Raw genomic sequence first — 19,467 nt, forward strand, 5'->3', positions numbered from 1 at the left:
AGGGGGACTGGGCTCTGCAGCCATAGGAGGCCTAAGAAGTGCACCTGTGGGGACTGATGAATGGCCTGAGGCTTTGGGAGCACACTAGGTGATTGCTGGACCCACACGTGGCCACACAGCCCCCTGCCTGGGCTGCTGTGTCCAGGGAGAGGCCTGAGCCAGAGGCCCCTTCTGCACAGCTTCCCAGGAGCAAGGAATGTCCCCCAGTGTGAACTCCAGTCCACAACCTGGGCCCTCGACCCTGCAGCTGCCCACGCCCAGGTAGCAGCCAACAAATGCCCCAAACCTATCTCAGCATGGTCTCCCTTTCAGGGGCAACCTGGTTCCCCATTTTTAAAAGAGGTTTTGTTATGCATCTCTGACCCACTCCACCAGGTGGGGAGGTGGCCAATGGGCTGAGAAAACTGCACCTTCAACAGGCTGTTGTTCTTCCCAAAGAGGAACTAAACGGAGCCCAGCCTCACTCATGTGCTAGTGAGTTATAATCCTAACGAGAATTACAGTCTGTCAAAACTTTACACCACCAGACGTGGTTTGAAGTTCTCCACATGCATTTGCTCATTAAATCCTTGCAGCACTCTTTCCAAATTTCCAATGAGGAAACTTAGGCCCAAAGAAGTTAGTTAAGTAACCCAAGGTCACACAGCACTGGAATTGGGGTACAGGCCTGTGCTGTTTACTAATATTTTACTCTGCAATTTTGTCTTCCTGTGGTGTCTCCCTTTAACTTTGAGGACAAGAACAGTGGTTTGAGTGACAAAGTGACCAAGGTCCAAATGGACAGTGTGAACTCTACATGCTGTGGGAAGCGTCCCTGGACTATGTACGGATTATTTTGCTTCGACACCACTTCTAGCATCCAGCTCTGCTTTCATCCCTCCCTCCCCACTCATCTCCTTCCCCCTCTCTTCCTTCCTTCCTCCCCACTAACAGACGCCTGGGTAAACCACATCAAAGAGAGCAGAGTGGTGTGGAAGGAACCCCAGCTCTGCCATGCACTGCTGTGTGATCTTGGGCAAGTGACTACCCCTCTCTGGTTCTCACTTTCTTACAAGGAGGGTGTTGACAGTAACTACCTCACAGTGTTATTAAGGTATTTCAGTGGCGGCAAGCACAGGGTGTTCACCCCCAGGGTCCCACATCCCTCCCCTCCCCTTGTGGGCCTCCTCAGTGATGGAAAGTCTATATCCTGAGACACCATAAAGCCTGTGAGTTATGAGCCAGGGTCTCTGGAGTTAGACAGATGTGGCTCATTAGGCCAGATCTGTCCACTATGGGACCACAGTGTGCAGTTGTTCAGGCTGTGTCCTGCACAAGGCCACCCACCAGGACAGCTATGGAGGCCAGCACCCCACCTGGATCTGCTGGCCAATGCCTACGCCCTGCCTGAGTGCTGGGTCCACCAGAGGAGAGAGGAGCGGTGTCCTGCAATCCACATGAAAGCCCGGTGGTGTCCAAGGGACAGCCTGCTTGGAATGGGTGACTTCTCCTCCCTGGGCCTTCAAGTGTCCGGTTGTCCTGTCCCTTAGGTGTGAGCAGCTTTGGTTCAGGCCCCTGGAGTGGGGCTGGGAGGCCTTGCTCGGGGGCCTCAGACATCCCTAGCTGAGCCCTGAAGGCCTGGCTCCTGCACTCCACCCCAGGGCTGCTGGCCTTCACCCTGGGCCAAGCTGCAGCTCACTTGCTTTTGGTAACTGTGAAACCTCCTTGCTCCCTCTAAGAGGGTGCTAATTTGTATACAGTGGCTTGACTCTTGTTAGTACCCATCATGATTCCTGATACTCCAGTGATGCCACGCTGCCCATGGATCAAAGCTGTAGACACAGGCCCCATTTTGGAAAACCTAGGGGCGCATTTGAGAGGGCTGGAATCTGTTTCCCTAGATTGCCGTCCTAATTAGCCTCCAAATAAATGTAATTATCTTTGTTCTTGATTAGGTCGATTCTCTTCTCCGTCAACACAGGGTTCCTACCAGGCTTGCCTGGGATTTAATGCACACAAAAGCCTTGAGCCCATGTCTGGCCACAGTAAGTGCTCAATAAATGGCAGTCACTTTCCTTGTGAGTGGCATCTTAAGCCCTCCTGAGCATTCACTTGGAACAACACTAATTCCTTCCCCGCTTTATGTCACCCTTAAAACTACTTCCCTGCAGCTTCCAGCCAACGGGCGCTGTCAGTCAATGTTGAATAAAATCAGTCCTTTGTTTGGAGCAAATCTTGAGAGAAGCCCTCGGGGGCTCTGAGGCTGATCTTTGCATAAACACGACCTTCACTATCAGCCTGATTGCAGGCCCTCTGGAGCACAGGCTGGGGTCGCCTGGACACACTCTAGTCTGCAGGTGTCCTCCCCGGTGCACTCCATTCCCTGTTCCACCAGCCCTAAGGGTCTGCCTGGGGACTTGGCCAGGAGCTGGCAGAGCCGGGAGGTAACTGAGGTTTGCAGCAGCAGAAAACCACATGCCACTCGGGCTTCCCCCAGAGTGCCAGCAAAGGAAGGGCGTTGCATACTGTGATTTGTTCCCTGACTGTCCCTACGTGCTCCTCAGGGATCCCTCACACTCTGCCCATCCATGTCAGGTTCCAACGGATGGACTTAAGATGTCCTGGACAGATCTCGAAACTGAGTATTCACCGTGAGGTCTGCATCCATTCCAGGACTCACGAGTGTGAAAATGGAAGCTACTGACTACCATTAATTTATAAATGTGTATCTGCCTTCGCATAAGGGCCTCTGTTCTCAAGGCTTCATTTGGAGAAAAGCAGACATTGCTGACAAAGGAAGTGGCTTTGCTCATGAATACCCAATTCTGCTAACTTTTCTAAGTGACTAACAGGAAACGGAGCCAGAACACCACTCTTATGCTAGAGTGTGATTGCTTATCTCTGGTCCTCTCTTCTGATCAGAGTGAGAGCAGGTCGCCCTGTTCCCTGCTCACTGAGGACAAAGCCACTCTCGACTCTTGGGTGAGGGATGGAAAAGGCGAGAAAACGTCACATGCATGTTAGGAAATAAGCACAACGTCTCCCTTTCCTTGTAAGTGAGGCCACTGAGCTGCAGGGAGGTACTCTTCTGTAAGACATGCACATAGGTAGGTGGATAGGTAGGTAGATACACAAAGAGGGAAATGGAAAGTCTAACCACTGCTTTCCAAGAAAATGCTAAACATTAAGTGCCTATTGTGTACAAAGCACATATGCCATGATGTCTTGAGATATGGATGGGAACATCTACCGGGTGCTAGCTCCTGTTGGAGCTAGCTCCTGTGGGCACTGGAGTCATGCCGACAGGTAAGCCGACAAAAGCTTTATCATTTACTTGTATCCACACATTTATCTTCATGATAATGCTCCAAAGTATTCCCCTCCATGTAACACACAAAAATCTCCAAGAGGGGATCTGGAGCTTGCCAGTGGCCACACAGCCAGGGTGGAGAGTGGATTCAGACTCAAACAGACTCCAAAGTCCTTGCTTCCCTGACCAGCCCATTGCTGATGTCACCCTTTTTCATTTGTTTTTCTCAGTACTGGGGACTGAACCCAGAGGCACTCTGTCTCTGAGCTACATCCCAGTCCTTCCTCTTTTTTATTTTGAGACAGGGTATCGCTGACCTTGAACTTGCCATCCTCCTGCCTCAGCCTTCTAAGTAGCTGGGATTACAGGCGTGAGCCACTGTGCAGGGTGATGTCACACTTGTCTATATATCCATGACTTGTTGAAGCCCTGTGTTCCCCCTTGGCCTCAGGGAGGGTGCAGACTGAGTCCATCTTCAGTACTGAGCCCCTGGTGCCAAGACTGTAGACCCACTGTAGAAGCATGATCATAAATACTTGTTGGACTGAGGGATGTGATTGAACTTGAAGGACAGGTATGTCCCTTCTTTTGGCTCTACTGCTTGAATTTCTTGGATTGCTTCAAGAGATGCTGACCCAACGTGGCTGCTAATTTGTATTGCAGCCGTCAAGCTGTGACCCTTTGGGATGCGCTGGGACCTCATGTGGAGCCCTGCCATTTGCTGACATGTTTGAAAAAGAGAGCTTCAACCAACACCAGGTGTTAATAGAGTTTGGACAAGTAGCTGTGTAAGGGGAACAGAAACAATAACAGAAAGAAAATGTAATTGCCTGGAGCTCACTTCTTCAGACCCAGCGGGATCTGAAGAGTCTCAACTCCAGGGGAAACAGCCAGCGCAGGTGACCTGCGGGTCCAAGTGCACTGTGCGCATTGAAAAGCCCAGGCAGTGTGAAACGGGGGGTGGGCGGCTCCACACCAGAGCCACATCCTGATGCTCATCACGGAGGGCCACGGTGGAGACCCAGCAGCAACCCTGAGCTCAAACCCAGGCATAAGCTAGCCAACCAGGAGGCAGCAAAGCCTCAGCCTGCGCGATGGTGATGGAGGAGGGTCAGGGGGACAAGGGACGGGGACCACAATGAGGAATGACAAGAGCCAGCCTCTGAGAACATGGTCTGCACACCACACACCTTTGCAAGGCCTTTAGACGCAGCACTCTAGTAAATCTCGGCACGATTCTATGGTGGGTACAGCTGCTGCCGTCTCCATTTTACAGAAAAGGAAACTGAGGCAGCATAAGATGCAGAGAGAGCCGGGCTGGCAGAGGGAAGAAGGAGCAGATCAGATTCCTCTGCAGGCACCGGTGAGAGCACAGCCTCACTGTGGCACCTCCTGTCCCTAGTGGAGAGGTACTTGGCACCTGCGCGCAGCTAGCAGCTGTGGGTCCCTTCTCAGGTGGTGACAGCCATCTTCTGGGCTGAATATTGTTGTGCTGTCTTTAGTGAGCCAAAGTGACATCCCAGCCAACAAGAGGAGAGTCAGGATTCCAGTGAGTCATAACAAAGGGTTGTTCTGGGTCCTGGAGAAAATGTGCCTTTGTCTCCACTTGGTATGAGAAGAGGGCAGAGGGGCTCCCAGCGCCTGGTGGGTAGAGGCCATGGGTGCTGTTCAACCCCTGCTGTGGTTCCGCAGTGCCTGAGTGTGTCTCCGGAGGAGGGGTGCTGCAGGCTCTGTGCCCAGGGTGGGGTATTAAGAGTGCTGGAAAGAGCTGGAGTCGACTGGGAGGTGGCTGGGTCACTGGGGACACTATCCTTGGAAAGGATTAATGCAGTTTGTTCCTGGGAGAGTGGGTGTTATAAACACAGTGCGCTGGCCCCTGCCTGGTCTCTGGCTTCCAGTCTTCTCTCTCCCCGCTGTGGCACCATGCTCCACGAGGCCCTCGCAGAAGCTGAAGTCACCCCATCTTAGATCTTAGACTTTCAGCCTCCGAAACTACATGCTAAAAAACAAAACAAAACACAAAAAACCTCCCCCTTTCTCTACAAGTATCCAGCTTCAGGTCTTTTGTTATAGCAACAGAGAGCAGAGTAACATTCCATCCCACACTGCACAGGACAGCCCCATATCAAAGAATCCTCTGACCCCAAACATCAGTCCTGCTCTAAAGCCTCTTGCTGGGATTCCACGCTCCTTTCCAGTACTTCTGGAGGCACAGGCATGCACACATACACTCACACACTTACATTCTTACACACTCCCGCATTCACATGTGCACCACAGAGTTGGAAGAGGGGCTTTGGAATGAAATCCAGCAAATCAGCTGCCTACCCCGAATGCAGAGTCTCCAGCAGTCTGGTGACTCCCGCGCCTTAGGAAAGTGGGGAGAGAAGAGGGGACTGGGGATCTCCTGCAGCTTCCATGAAATTGAGCGGAAGACACAAAACAAGCATGCAGGGAGCAGGAGCTGTCTTGATAATGACGTGCCAAGCTGCCAGCCCTGCAGCCTGGGTTCTGGGAGGAAAGGAGGTCTACGAAGGAAGTGAGACTGGAGGGCGGAAGGGGCAGCAGAAGGGCGAGGGGAAGGGCTGGAGCAACCCGGAGGCGGGAGGGCTGACAGAGCAGAGAGCGGAAGGGAGCTCGGCTGGGTGTGAGGGACTCTAGATGGAGGCCCTGGGGTGTCACCTGCAGGGGTCCAGCGTCTGGAGAAGAGCACTCTGTTTATGGCTGTTGTGTGCCCATAGGACCCAGCAACCCGGCAGGGAAGAAGATAAAGCAGCAAGATGAAGACAAGGTGGGGCCACGCAGTCCACCTGAACCTCATGAGGCACCCAAACTGAATGAGCTCCAGCCCCTTCCCCTGCGCACGCGTCCATCGCCACTCATCCATCCAGCCAGTCAAGCACTGCTGACGCAACCCCAGTCGGTGTGGACTCCGTGCGGAAGGAGACACGGTCTTGCAGCCCTAGGGCTCACATCTACCGAGGATCCCAACCCTGCCACCAAAGACTGCAATGAGGTGCGACGGGTGACGACAGGGATCACCTAACATCACAAGAGGAGTACCTGCCCCAGCCTGGGAAAGGGGGACCCGAGTGCTAGCGATACTCTCCGCCGCCTCCTGCGGGAGCGGTCACCCCTGGAGCCTGGCTTCTTAAAGGCAGGCACTCTAGACCCAAAACCAATTCAGGACCATCACAGAGCAGAAGAATCATTGCATGTAACTGACTGAGTGGGTTCTAAGACTTGTTTTCTGATTTCTTGGCAGCTCCTGGCTTCAGGAATTCATACCCTGGGCAGAATGTCACAGCTACCAAACTGACATATCTCATCTCACGTTACAAGACAGTGAGCCCACTCGACCAGGCCTGCAGCTGGCTGCATGAATGCGGCTTAGTGAAATCATAATGCAGAACTCACATGTGCACACAGAAGACGGGTTGATAGCTTCCATTGGCCCCTCCAGGGGACTGACTGTGAGGACGATAATTAGTTTCTCTGACCTGCCACATCCCTGCCATTGCGTTGGAGCTGGATGGATGCACAGTTCATCCCCAGCAGAGCTCTGACCTCACACAATGAGTCACCCAGAGCAGGAGACAGCATGTATTCACAGAGCAGAAAGGACCAGGGGCTATGGTTGGAATGGGACCCCCAAATTCATGTGTTAGAAACTTACTCCTCAATTTCTTATGTTGATGGTATTTGGAAGTGGGACCTCTGAGAAATAATCAGGATTAGATAAGGCCCCGGGGCGGGTCCTGTGGTGGTATTAGGGCCTGCTCTCTCTCCCGGTGCTGCATCCGCCATGTTACCATGCAGCAGGAGGGCCCCACCAGAAGCAGAGCGGGTGCTGGCGCCCTGCTCTTGGGCTTTCCAGTCTGCAGAACCACAAAAGCTAAATAAACCTCTATTCTTTGTAAATTTCTTACTGGGTGGCATTTAGTTATGACATCAGAAAATAGACCATGACCAAAGGTGAAGAGAGACAACTTCAATAAAATACTAGGGGTGAGGCATGATTTTAAAGTGCTGCAACAGGCTGCATCCCCGTCAGACTGTCAGAGGCCTCTACACCTCGGGTTCCTCTTCTCAGATGAGATCGAAGTCCCCACCTCCCAGGGCCGTTGAGGGTCAAGCCATGCACCATGGTGCAAAATGGTGAGGCAGTGCTGCTGTCTGGGAACATCAGTGACAACTCACAGTAAGGGTTGAACTAGAGAGACCCTCTGTGTGATTCCCGTCCTTCCAGCTGCCCCTATCAAAACCGTTGGGTCACCTTTGCCCCTGATACCCACATCCTGTCCACAAGGGACACACCCCGAATGGAAGCCCATCCCGCGCCTCCCCCGCCCCTTCCCAGCGTGGGGCCTGCCATCTCTGATCTGGGTTATTACAGCAGCTGCCTAATTGCTCTCCCTGCCTCCATGCTAATTCCCTTCATTATTCACCAGGAAACTGCAAGAACAGTCCTCCTAAAACCTAAGGCAGGACACTCTACAATTCTGCCCCAAACCAGTGAGAGCCCTACAGCACCTACCAGGCCCTGCTCCACGTGACCTCCCCTCACGGAACCCATTCCTCCTATTGTGCCCCTTGGTCCCCTAATGCAGCCACTCTGGCCTCCCACACAGCCCACAGACCCTCCTTAGGATCTTCACATAAGCTGTTGCTTCTACCTAGGGCCAGTCCTCCTGACACTCCCGGTGAGGCAAGGACAACATCCCACTTCCCAGGCAAACGCTCAGGCTCAGCTGGCATGGGGACGCCTCTCTGCTGCAGCCAAACATGCCAGGCAGCATGTATCTAGGCCTGGCACTGCCACCACTTAACCCGACCCCACAACACCTGCTGAGCATCTGCTCTGTTCAGCCCCGGTGCTGTGTCCTGGGGATTCCATGCAAGTCACACTGTCCACCTGTCACACTGTCCACTGTGTCTTCTTCCACCAGCCTGGTCCAGGCTTTGTCCCAAGGGACAGTGTGCTATCAGGGGAACACTGAGCACTCAGAAGAATGACTGGGGAGCGGTCTGGGAAAGGGTCCCTGTTATCAGTCATGTGCCCCCCACCCCCACTTTATGTCCCTGAGACTCTCGACCAGTGCAGAAGCTGCTAGTGCCCTGGATGGGTCAGGGGACAAGGCTGACTTTCTCCAAGGAAAACAAAAAGCAGAGTAAGACTTCCGCGGCTCACTAACTCAGCCTGACAGCCTTTTAATTCCCACCAATTATGGGAAGTGAGAAGCTTGGAGAAAGTGCCTATAAAGGGAACATTTGTGCTGTCTCTGCCCAGATTCCTCTGGAGGTGGGTGGCGGTAAGCACCGGCATCCCTGTTTGCTCGACACATGCTGCAGAACACAGATTGTGGCACCCGTGTGTAATTGGCTGTGAAAGTAAAGGCCTGTAAGCTTTAAAAACAACAAAGGTCCAGAAGTTAGCAGAGCGTGATGGTGACTACATTTCCTGTCTTGAAACACAGCGGCCGCATGAGGATGCTGATCTCAGGAGGAAGCAGAGCTTAGAAAACACAATTTGTCATTGGAACTCACTGAAACCCTGACATTAAAGTTGGACACCTTCCTCAGCTTCTGTGACCTGGGCTTTAGGATGAGCTCCTCGCGTGGGTCCTCCCAAACAGCCCCAAGTTGCTGAAGCATCAGAAAGTAGGAGGCCCAGGCACCCAAGAGTTCTAGCGCGAAGGAATTAGATTTCCAATCCGTGTGTTTTGCTACACGGCACTAATCTTGGGGAACCAGTCCAAAGATACAGTCCTGGTGGCAAAGATAGGTGGATTAAGAGTCTCCAAGCCTTCCTTTAGCACTGTTTCCTCAGGGTTCCTCTGAGGCCTCTGGGGTCCCCCATTTAAGACTGCTCCCTACAATGTTCTCATTCATGGAAAGTATTCCTTTCTCTCAACTTGTAATTATGTTTATTGATGGGCCCACAAAGTTCTTTTGTCTTCCTGACTAGTATAGGCTCCAAAAGGGCAGGGCCCACGTTAGCCTGAGTCTAGTATTCTCCGTGACTAGCAGAGCGCCTGGCACCTAGGAAATGCCCCAAGAATACACGGAATAAATGAGGATGGAATGAATGAAGGATGGAGTGATTAGTGTGTGGAAGACGCCCTCCATCCCTCCCTCCCTGCTCCTCTGTTGCCTTAGGCACAGAGCAAACACAGTCCCTCTGGCGTGGAGTTATGCCCTGGGTATTTGCCAGCATGTGGAACGTGACACAGTGGAGGGACTGACACAAGGCAAACACCAGGCAAGGACAGAAGCAGAAAGTGAGGTGATGTACAAGCCAAGACTCACCAGGATACCACCAGGAGGTAGGCGAGAACCGAAGAACAGACTCCTCCTCCCAGCCCTCCAAGGAACCCACCAGACCTCACAGAGCCTCAACTGGAAACAAGTTACATAGAGAACAAGTTTCTGATCCGCCGGGGATCAGAATGTGCCACCCCAAATAGGCCGTGTTAGCATAATGGCTGTTTTGTGCTAGCGGCAAATGAGAATCAACAGTGCAAAAAGCAGCATCCTGGGTCTTCCTGTAAAAGTGGAGACTCTTAAGAAATCAGGAAATGGGGACAGTCATAATGCCCTTTCCCAGGACAGTTCAATGGCCATGAATACGTCAGAAAGTTGGCTGCAAGACGGTCCTGCCCCATGACCCTCATTTCCCATTTGTTTCCCTGGCATATATGCCTTCCACAGTTTGCTGCCCTTGTAAGTCTAGAAACCTTTTTCCTTTGTCCTATCACTTCCCTAAAATGTCACTGTTCCTTTGCTTAGATGGAATCATAAGCCGAGTCCAAACCAGCTCGTGGCACCTCGGGGAGCCTCATCTCTGGCCGCACCCCGGTGTGAGTGGGACGTGCTTGCTAACGTGTTGCTCCTGACCCTTGTGTCCAGCTGGCTTTTATTAGTCTAGTTCACGGGGCTCCAGCCACAGAACCTAAGGTGGATGGAGGAAAGAGGATTTCCTTCTCACTGCGAACATAGCCGAGGACCCACACAAGCTCACCTGGCAGGCCCACTCTGGGGCAAGCAAACCTGGTTTTGTGTCCTGCCCATCTATCTCAAGACCCCTGCTCTCCTTCATAGTCCCCAGATGCCATGCCTGAGACCACAGGTGATCTGCTATGGGCTTACATCTCCCTAAATGCATACGTTGAAGTCCCAATCCCAAGTACCTTATGTGTAACCATATTCACAAATAAGTGCTTTAAACAACTGAATAAATTAAAACGTAGCCTTTAGGATGGGGTCTTCATCCAACGAGACTTTCTCCAATAAGAAATCAGTAGACAAGAAGCCCACGTGAAGAGACGGCAAGACCACCACCTGCAAGCCACGAAGAGGCCACAGGAGAAACCGACCTCCCTGGCTCTTGACCTTGGACTTCAGGCCTCTAGAACTCTGAGAATGTGACATTCTGTTTTGGCTGTCCTAGAAGACAGCCACTTCATCTTCAATATCCTTCTTCCCCTCCTCTTTGGGAATGAAACTCCTACAGACTTGCAGATGTGCTTGGTCATGTGATTAAGTTTTAGCCGACAGGGTTGAAGAGAAATGCCAAGTGTATCTTCAGTAAGTGTCCTTAAAGGGGAAAACCAGACCTTCCTTGTTCTTTTCATCTTTCTTGCTGATTGGAAAGTGGATCTGAGGGCTAGGACTTCTGCAGCCAATGTGGTTCAAGAGGCAGAAGCCACATGGCAAGAAAGCAATGCAAGGGGTAGAATCAGCTGCCCACCACCTCTTCACAGATATTCTAGGCTTCCCATGTGAGAGAAAAATGACCTTGTAGCTCAGCCAATGCACTCTTTCAGCGGTTTCTTTCACCCACAGTCATACAGCTCTAACTGATACTGTTACTTTCTCTTTCTACCTCCTCCTCTTCTGCCCTCCCTCTGTCCTTTGAGGACAAAGCTCTCATCACTGACCAGAGTCTCAGGCAGGGAGGATTAAGATAGTGAAGACCAAAAGGCATTTTTTCGGTGATGTGGGGGACTGGGAATTGAACCCAGGGGCTCTCTACCACTGAGGCACATCCCCCTTTTTATTTTTTATTCTGAAACAGGGCCCCGCTGAGCCTGTCCTCAAACTTGTGATCCTCCTGCCTCAGCCTCCTGGGTCACTGGGACTGCAGGCCTGTGCCACAAGGTCAATACTAATTATGGGTGGACTCTGCTAGTCACCTGCCCAGGCAGTCAGTAGACAGGTGAAAATGTCTGCTCTTCCCTTTTAGTTGGTGTCCAGTCCTTGTCCCTGTCCCAATTAGCTGTGGTAACTTCTTACCAGTGACGCTCTTGCTTACACCCCAGTGCTCACAGGAAGTCCAGCCTCAGCTTGGCTCTCATAGCCCTCGCAGTCTGGCCGTATCTGCCTCTGCCACATCCTCTCCAAACACCCGCGGAAGCCAGGTTAGACCACTTCTTGCTTGACCCGCATCTTGTGTGCATTACAGCTTTCTGCTTTGTCCATCCTGTTCCCTCCGAGGTGCCCTCCTGACATCACCCGAGGGCCTGGGGTCTGAAGGTCATGGCATTTAAAGGTCAGCTCGTCCTTCCCAGTTGTGTGAACTTGGGACCCAGCTTCTTCATGCATAACAATGCTGCATCAGAACGGGTTTTGCAAGCCTTAACATGTGACATTCTTACAAGGAATGACGTCCTGAAGTCGGCGCTGGTACATCACTGACTCACCTGGTTTGGTCACTTACTCTCCGGGGGCTGGACACACTCCTCAGTGCTCTAGGCTGTACCTTGTTCCATCCTCACGACAGCCTCATGGGACCTGAATTATTACCATCACCCCCGATTCACAGAGCAACAGGCCTCCCATCGGATCTCAGTTCTGACATCACAGCCCAAGCTTGTGAGCCCCCCGAAACTCTGAAGGCAGGACTGAGCCTTCCTTACTCTGAAAGCACCCTGCCCCGTCAAGTCTATCACACTCGCACCCAAGGTCTCCTTGAGGGCTCTCTGGACCCCATGTCAAGGCTGCAGCAAGAAGAAGCCCTGGCCAAGGAGTGACCTCATGATGCCCCTGGCTGCCCTCCAGACAGGAAGATAACAGAGAAGCACCCTCCTGTAAAGCCCCTGTGGAGCAGGCATGGGGCCGCTCACACCAGCAGCCCCAGTCCATGAGACCACAGGAGGGAAGGTGAAATGCCACCCGTTCCCAAGCGATGGCAGAGAGAGGTGGCCCAAGCTCCCGCCACACAGAGAGAGCTCTAGCTCTTTATCTTCTTCCAAACCCCTGCTAGCACAGAATCTCAAGTGGCCTTCATAAGAGAAAGCTTTGAAATAGGAAAGTATCAGGGCCTTGACCTGAAGGGACAAGCTAGAACAGAGATGGAGATGCAGAGAGCAAGGGGTCAGACCCAGAATCTGGCCTCCTTCCTCTCAGGCCGCTTGCTGGTTTTCTCACTGATGACCTGTCCCCATATCATCACAGCCCGAGCCTCCCTGTCCTCCCCTTCTATTCCCCCAGGGCCTCAGGGTCAGTGTTCACAGCCGTGCCATTGATGCTGATGTTCACCTGCCCAGAGAAGAGGTAGCTTTGATGTGCAGCACCCGCCAGGTGCTTCCTGACCCCCTGTTTTCATAAGCAGGCATGGAGGACATCAGCCCTACCACCAGGTCCAGAAGTGTCAGGGGTCGAGGCCTGACAGTCCTTATTCTCCCAGGTCACACTGGTGGGACAGCTTCTCTCAGGGAGGGTGAGACCCCTACTCCATCATGGCGCCCTGTCCCATTCTGTGACATCATGTCTTCCACTGGGCCCAAAGGGGACACAGTCTAAAATAATGACTGATGACATTTAGGAGGTACTCTGTACAGTCTTCGCCCTGGGCGCGTGAGGCAGATACCCCTGGGAAGCAGGTGCCCTATGGATGAGGAAGCTGAGCCCAGGAGAGGGTAAGGAGAGGCTTAGGTCTTGGGTCACAGGGCTGGGGAAGGCTGGAAACTGGAACCAGGAACAGGCCAGCTGGCACCATAACCAGGACTTATGCCATAGCAGCAGGTGTTCTGCAGCCCCAGAGGCCCTGGAGGGACACAGTTTTGCCATGCTCAGTCTCCCACATGAACTGCCCTAATTACCCAGGATGACCAATACTGCCCCTGGCCTTTGGCCCTGGCTCTCTTCTCTTCTGTCCACCCAGACTCCCTCCACACTGGCTTATAAAGTTGCCCAAGGCCCTGCCTGCCCAGAAGCCCTCCGTGGCCTGCCGGGGGAACCCCAACTCCTCAGCCTGGCCTGTGTGGACTCGTCATTCCCTTCACTGGGCTCTGCTGGAAGTCGGTGTGCTTTCTTTCTCCTGGACCAGCCTCACGGATCCCTCCTAGACCACAGTGATCCCTCCATCCACATGGCCTGCCTCAGTTAACAGTCTCTGTGGCTCCCAGTGTAGATTATTAGCCTGATACCCCAGTTGGCAAGGCCAGAGAAGCTCTGCAGTTAAAAAGGTCCTTGACTGAATCTAGTTCAAATTTCCCACTTTACAGACAGAGACCCCTGGAGGCTGAGGATCCTAAGCATTCTCTGCTCGGGAACTATTTACCTATGCCCCGCAGTGCCTAGTCCCCAGTATGTGAATGGCATATTTGAGCTCTCAGAGAGTTTCTCAAACAGTGGCCTGGGGAACCCCTGCCTCTCCCTGCCCTGGGTTGGGCTGTCCAGCGCCTCACCCGCTGAAGCTTCAAACGCGCCGCAGTGTCGCTGCTGGCTGTGAAGCAATCTCCAAGGCACTTTTTAAATTCACGCTCAAGCGTGTGAGGATTGCATCACCCGTGCCACTTAGGAGTCGCGCTACCTGCTGCCTCCCTTCCCCCAGCGCCACTTCCGCCCGGGCTCGAGGGTGAGGCCTCGGGGAGCTTAGACAGTTGAAATCCGTGGGGCTGCCGTCCGGGTTATCTCCAGGTCCCCTGGAAGGAGCCTCCCTCCTCAGAGGCCCCGGGCTGAGTGAAGGCTCCGCTCTCCAGCCCCACTCCCCAAAAGTGCACTACCCTCTGGAAGCTCTGCCAAATCAGGGGTCATCTGACCCAGGAGGAACAGGCCCAGGAAAGGGCAGAGGGGTGGCGCTTTGGAGCGGGAGTGGCGGGGCATGCTGGCCGGGCCACAGCAGACCCGGGGAGACCGCGGGGCTCCCTGCGCCCAGCAAGTCTGCAGAGGGAGAGGGCTGAGGGAGCAAGCGGCCCGCTGACACGCCTCTGAAGCTCACGAGCTCTGAGCAGAAAGGGCACCCCGGGCAGCAGGGTCCTGGGTACCCCCATGCCCACGTTTCCTTGGTCCGGGCTGCCCCTTCTCGCCAGTGGCCTCCCCTTCCAGCAGACGAAGGGAGCCCCTGCGCCCTGGGACGTCCAGTGGCGCCCTTGCCCTCACCCAGCCTGCCGCGTCCCATAGCATCTTCTCACGCGTGGCTCTCCAGCCCCCTGCCCTTGTCCCCCACCCCCGCTGCTACTCAGCGTGCCCACCTACCCACGCCCTGCCGCTCCTTGTCAGTTTTCCGCCAGGGGGTCATGGCTGGGCCAGGGGCCTGCGGGCCTTGAATCCTTCGCGGGGAAGCCAGCAGGGGTGGCTAGGCCCTCTGCCGGGCCCCACTTCCTTCCTCCTTTCAAACTCTCAGGGCCCGCCCTCGCTCCCTCCTCCCACTGTCCTTGGGCAGGGGCACCCTAGGCAAGGCTAGAAGGCACCCCCAATTTATCTCTTCCGCAGGGCAGTGGGCAGAGTCCAGGCGGGCACCTGGGGCCATGGCGACCACCTGGGTTGAGAGGGCCCTGATTTCTGAATCAAGTGACTGAACAGACCCTTAGCATGAACTTTGCTGTCAGAACTGGGTTCACATCCAAACCAGAACAAATTACTTCGTTGATCTAAGGTTCAGTTTTCTCATCTGTAAAATGGGACAGCAGTACCTCCTTCATATGATCATTGTGAGGATTAGAAAAGACAGTGCAGACAGCGGGTGACTCAGAGTGATGTGTCTACCTGGAGGGCAGTCCTGTGTAGTTTTTATCCTTTTGTTGCCAGGGCCCCCCAGAAAATCCCATTAAGCTCAGGAATTGCCTCTGAAAGTTCACAGCAGTAATTCCCCAACAGTGCAGCAGGTGAAGGGGCCCAGCAAGGCCCAGAGCAGCCCCAGAGTCAGGCTGGGGGAGACCTTCCCCACAGCCCAGCTCTTGGAGTCACAGTTGGGGGAGCAAATTTAGTCAGCCTGAATTTTTTTTCTTTCTTCTTGATTCTTACTACTCTTTTCTGTCCTGGAGTCATTAGGGGAGATCAGACGATATCACGGTCCTGTCCAAAAAGATGAATTTTGCTTTATTTAAAGTGATTAACTTTTCAGTTTTTGCAACAAAACTTAGGGAGTGCCTTTACGAAGAGCAGCTGTAGTAGTCAGGGTCCAACCAGAACCAGTGTGCTAAGGATATCAATCAAGAGATTTATACAAGGAATTGGCTGAAGCGATTGTGGAGCTGGCTAGGCAAGTCTGAAATCTGGAGAATTCAGGTTTCAAAGCCCTTTTTCTCCAGGGCATAACTACCAATATCCCTGGTTTTGCCCTTTGACTGGCAAAAACTAAAAAATATTGCCTATCTGGGCCTGCAGGACAGGCTGGAAACTCTCAGACAGGAGCAGAAGCTGCTGCCACAGATGAATTTCTTCTTTTCCGAGGAAACAGTCCTCTTAAAGTCTGTCAACTGATTGAATTAGGCCAACCTAGATTATTGAGGATAATAATGACCTTTATTTAAGGTCAAGTGATGGTAGATTTTAATAACATCTACAGAATACTTTGCAGCAAGCATCACCTTAGTTAGTGTTTGACTGAATGACTGGAGACTACTGCCTGCCAGGTTGACTCAGAACTAACCATCCAAAGGGCACTGCAAATCACTGCTACACAGCAGGTTGACAGACATTTTCTGCAGAGGCCCAGATCCTAAATAGTTTAATCTTTGTAGGTCAAGGGGCTGAATTAAGGATATGTAAACACATAATGAGAAAAGTTTCTATGACTTTTTTATTGATAAGATTCAAAATATACTAGTAATTGAATTTTTTCTTTTGAAAAACAAGTCTAGTTAAGGAAGTCAGATTCTAGGTCTACACGGTGAAGATTTGGGCCTGCTCTTTCTTCTAGTAGCCTCAGGGTCTCTGTTCTAGTGCCTAAGTCTTTGATCTACTTTGAGTTGATTTCCATGCAGGGTGATAGATAAAAGTTTAACTTCATCTTGTTATATGTGGCTTTCCATTTTTCCCAGTGAATGTTTTTGGCACCTTTGTCTAGTATGAGATAGTTGCATTTATGTAAGTTTGTCTCTGTGTCTTCTATTCTGTACCATTGGTCTACCTGCCTATTTTGATGCCAATACCATGCTGTTTTTATTACTATAGCTCTGTGGTATTGTGATGCCTCCCTCTTCACTTTCCTTGCTAAGGATTGCTTTGGCTATTCTGGGCCTCTTATTTTTCCAAATGAATTTCAGGATCGCTTTTTCTAAAAGTTCTATGAAGAATGTTATTGGGATTTTAATATGAATTGCATTAAATTTGTACAATGCTTTTGGTAGTATGGCCATTATGACAGTATTAATTCTGCCTATCCAGGAGCATGGGAGGTCTTTCCATCTTCTAAGGTCTTCTTCGATTACTTTCATTTGTGTTCTGTAGTGACACTGCCACATCAATGTTTATAGAAACTTCGCTCACAATAGCTAAACCATGAAACAAACCTTGATGCCCTTCAACAGCTGAACAGATAAAAAAAAATGTGAGATATATATATATATGATGGACTACTACTTGGATTTAAAGAAGAATGAAATTATGGCATTCCCTGTTAAATGAATGGAGTTGGAGAATATCATACTAAGTGAAATGAACCAAACCCAAAAAAACCAAAGGCCAGGTGTTTTCTCTGATATGCGGATGCTAATTCACAATAAGGGGGGTGGGGCTAGGGAAGAATAGAATTACTTTATATTAGGCAGAGGGGAGTGAAGGGAGGGGAAGGGGTATGGAGTTAGGAAGGATCGTAGAGTGAAACAGACATTATTACCTCCTGTACATAGATGTACACAGATGACTGCAAGACTGATGTGATCCTACAATATGTACAATCAGAAAAATGAGAAATTATACTCCACTTATGTATGGTTTATCAAAATGTATAAATGTATTCTACTGTCATGTACAACTAATTAGAACAAATTTTAAAAATTGAAAAAAATACAAGTCTAATGATAAGAATAGATTTGGGTGTGGGAGAAAATAACTTTACTTCATTGGAGTTGGCAGCCAGTGTTCTGTAGTATTAAAATTGATTGAAAATGTTCATCTGCTAATGCTGGTCTCTAATAACATAATATGTTCATTTTAGAATATCTTCTCACACAGGTAGTATGGAGTAAAGTCTTTTGATTTCTTTTCAAACATTTAAATAAGCAGAAAGAATTCTTAGCTCATGGGCCACACAAAAAAATCTGGCCAACCCTAATGTGCCAGCCCTGCAATATGCAATTACCTTGTCTTCTTAAACTGGGTCCAGGTGATCTGGAATACCAGTGAGTTTCACCTGAGACTTCTGATATAGTCAGCTTCACAGGGACAGTGCAGTGAAGTGGCCGGCAGGGAACAAGAGCTGGTGGGGAGGCCACAAGGCAGTAAGGTGAGACCTGAGGAATACGGAGGGTTTTTTCACCAAAGACTGGTAACATAACCCAAAATAACCATCTGTTCCTTAAATAATGTTAAGCAAACTATCCAACATATTAAAATAATTGAAAACTTGCTTGAATTAGAAGGAGATGAAGTTTTGTAAGTTATTTTAACTGGAAGTTAGTTAACCTCTTAATGGGGCAGATTTTAATATAGAAATCTTTAAACTTCATACCAACTAGGGGATGGCTTTTATGTTTCTGAGATACTTTTTTATTACAATCATAGAATATTATAGTTCTATGCACCATGAAAAAAAAAATTTGGCAAGAGAGCTAAATTAAAAAGTCCAGCAAAAGCCACGTAAAATGTAGAATTGTGGTCTCATGGTTTTATTAAACACCAACTGCCAGAAACCTGGTTATTAGGTAGTGTGCTCCTGAGGAATAGAATGTCACGTGCGCTCTGAGGGATGGTTGTGGAGTGGACAGCGCTGACCAAGACTTCCTTCCAGTCCAGTCCATGAATTGGCCCCTCCTTTCCCCACATCGTGGTCCCTATGTTCAAAGCCATTCGGTCAGCACTGCCACAACCTGCCCTCTTTGGATGTTTCCATCCTCTGCAAAGGTGGAACCCCCAGACTCTGCTCCAGAAGTGGTGCTGGCATCCCCAGCCCCAGCCCTTCCCTAGCTGTGTGGCTGCGGCAGAGCTTCCCCTTTCTAAACCCCGTTCATCGAGCACTCTCTCCGCCAGCCCTGATTAGACACTTTGCACGCGTTGTCTGGGTTCCTCCTCACAGTAGCCCCGTGAGAGAGTTCCACTGTTACCCCTGCATTTAGCTAACAGGAAAACTGAGGCCAGAGGACGAGAGCCCTCATTATAGCTCTCAAGCCCTGCGCCTGCCTGTGCGTGGCACCGCCGTGCTCCGCTTCACTCAGAGACTTCACCTACCTCCATCTCCCTCTCACTCCAAGCGAAGATTCCAAGACTTGTCTCCTCTACCCCGCCCACCTTGTGAAGATGCCCCCTACTTTGAAACTTGGATTTGAACTCCCAACCTCCAGGCTTGCTTTTCTCTGATCGCTTCTCCAGGCCGTGTCTACCACTCTTTCCCCAAGCAACTGTGGTCTCCTCAAGCTGCCAGAATGAACTAGAAAAGATAGATGGAGCAGATTCACGACAACAGAGAATTTCCTACCTTTGCAAAATCGGGACATTCCACAGAAAGATTCACACAAAGTTTCAAGTGCAGGCCAGAGCAATGGCTTTGGACCCACGTTCGGGTCAGCTGCAGAAACCTGTTCCCAGGGCACAGCAGAAGGGGAGGCCGTGGATACCCATCTTTCTCAGAATTGAACATTCAAGTCTGAGCTTTAGCTGGAATTCACTAGCATGGCTGTGAAAATTATAAAATATGTACCAGGCACAGTAGTGCACATCCGTAATCCCAGCCACTTGGAGATTGAGGCAGGAGGCTCCCAAGTGTTAGGCCAGCCTGGATGACTTAGCAAAAT

General features: G+C 51.1%; 1 protein-coding gene across 1 annotated transcript in view; it reads right to left on the reverse strand.

The window, feature by feature from the left end:
• Positions 1 to 14,897, reverse strand: part of DOCK2 (dedicator of cytokinesis 2) — a 407,460-nt gene extending 392,563 nt beyond the window's left edge. Inside the window, exon 1 of the mRNA XM_079145391.1 lies at positions 14,771 to 14,897. Coding sequence (XP_079001517.1) covers positions 14,771 to 14,813 — 43 coding nt within the window. The 5' untranslated portion in view covers positions 14,814 to 14,897. The remainder of the gene's footprint in view (positions 1 to 14,770) is intronic.
• Between the last annotated feature and the right edge of the window lie 4,570 nt (positions 14,898 to 19,467).

Source organism: Sciurus vulgaris (assembly GCF_902686455.1).
Source record: "Sciurus vulgaris genome assembly, chromosome: 6".
Lineage (NCBI taxonomy): Eukaryota > Metazoa > Chordata > Mammalia > Rodentia > Sciuridae > Sciurus > Sciurus vulgaris.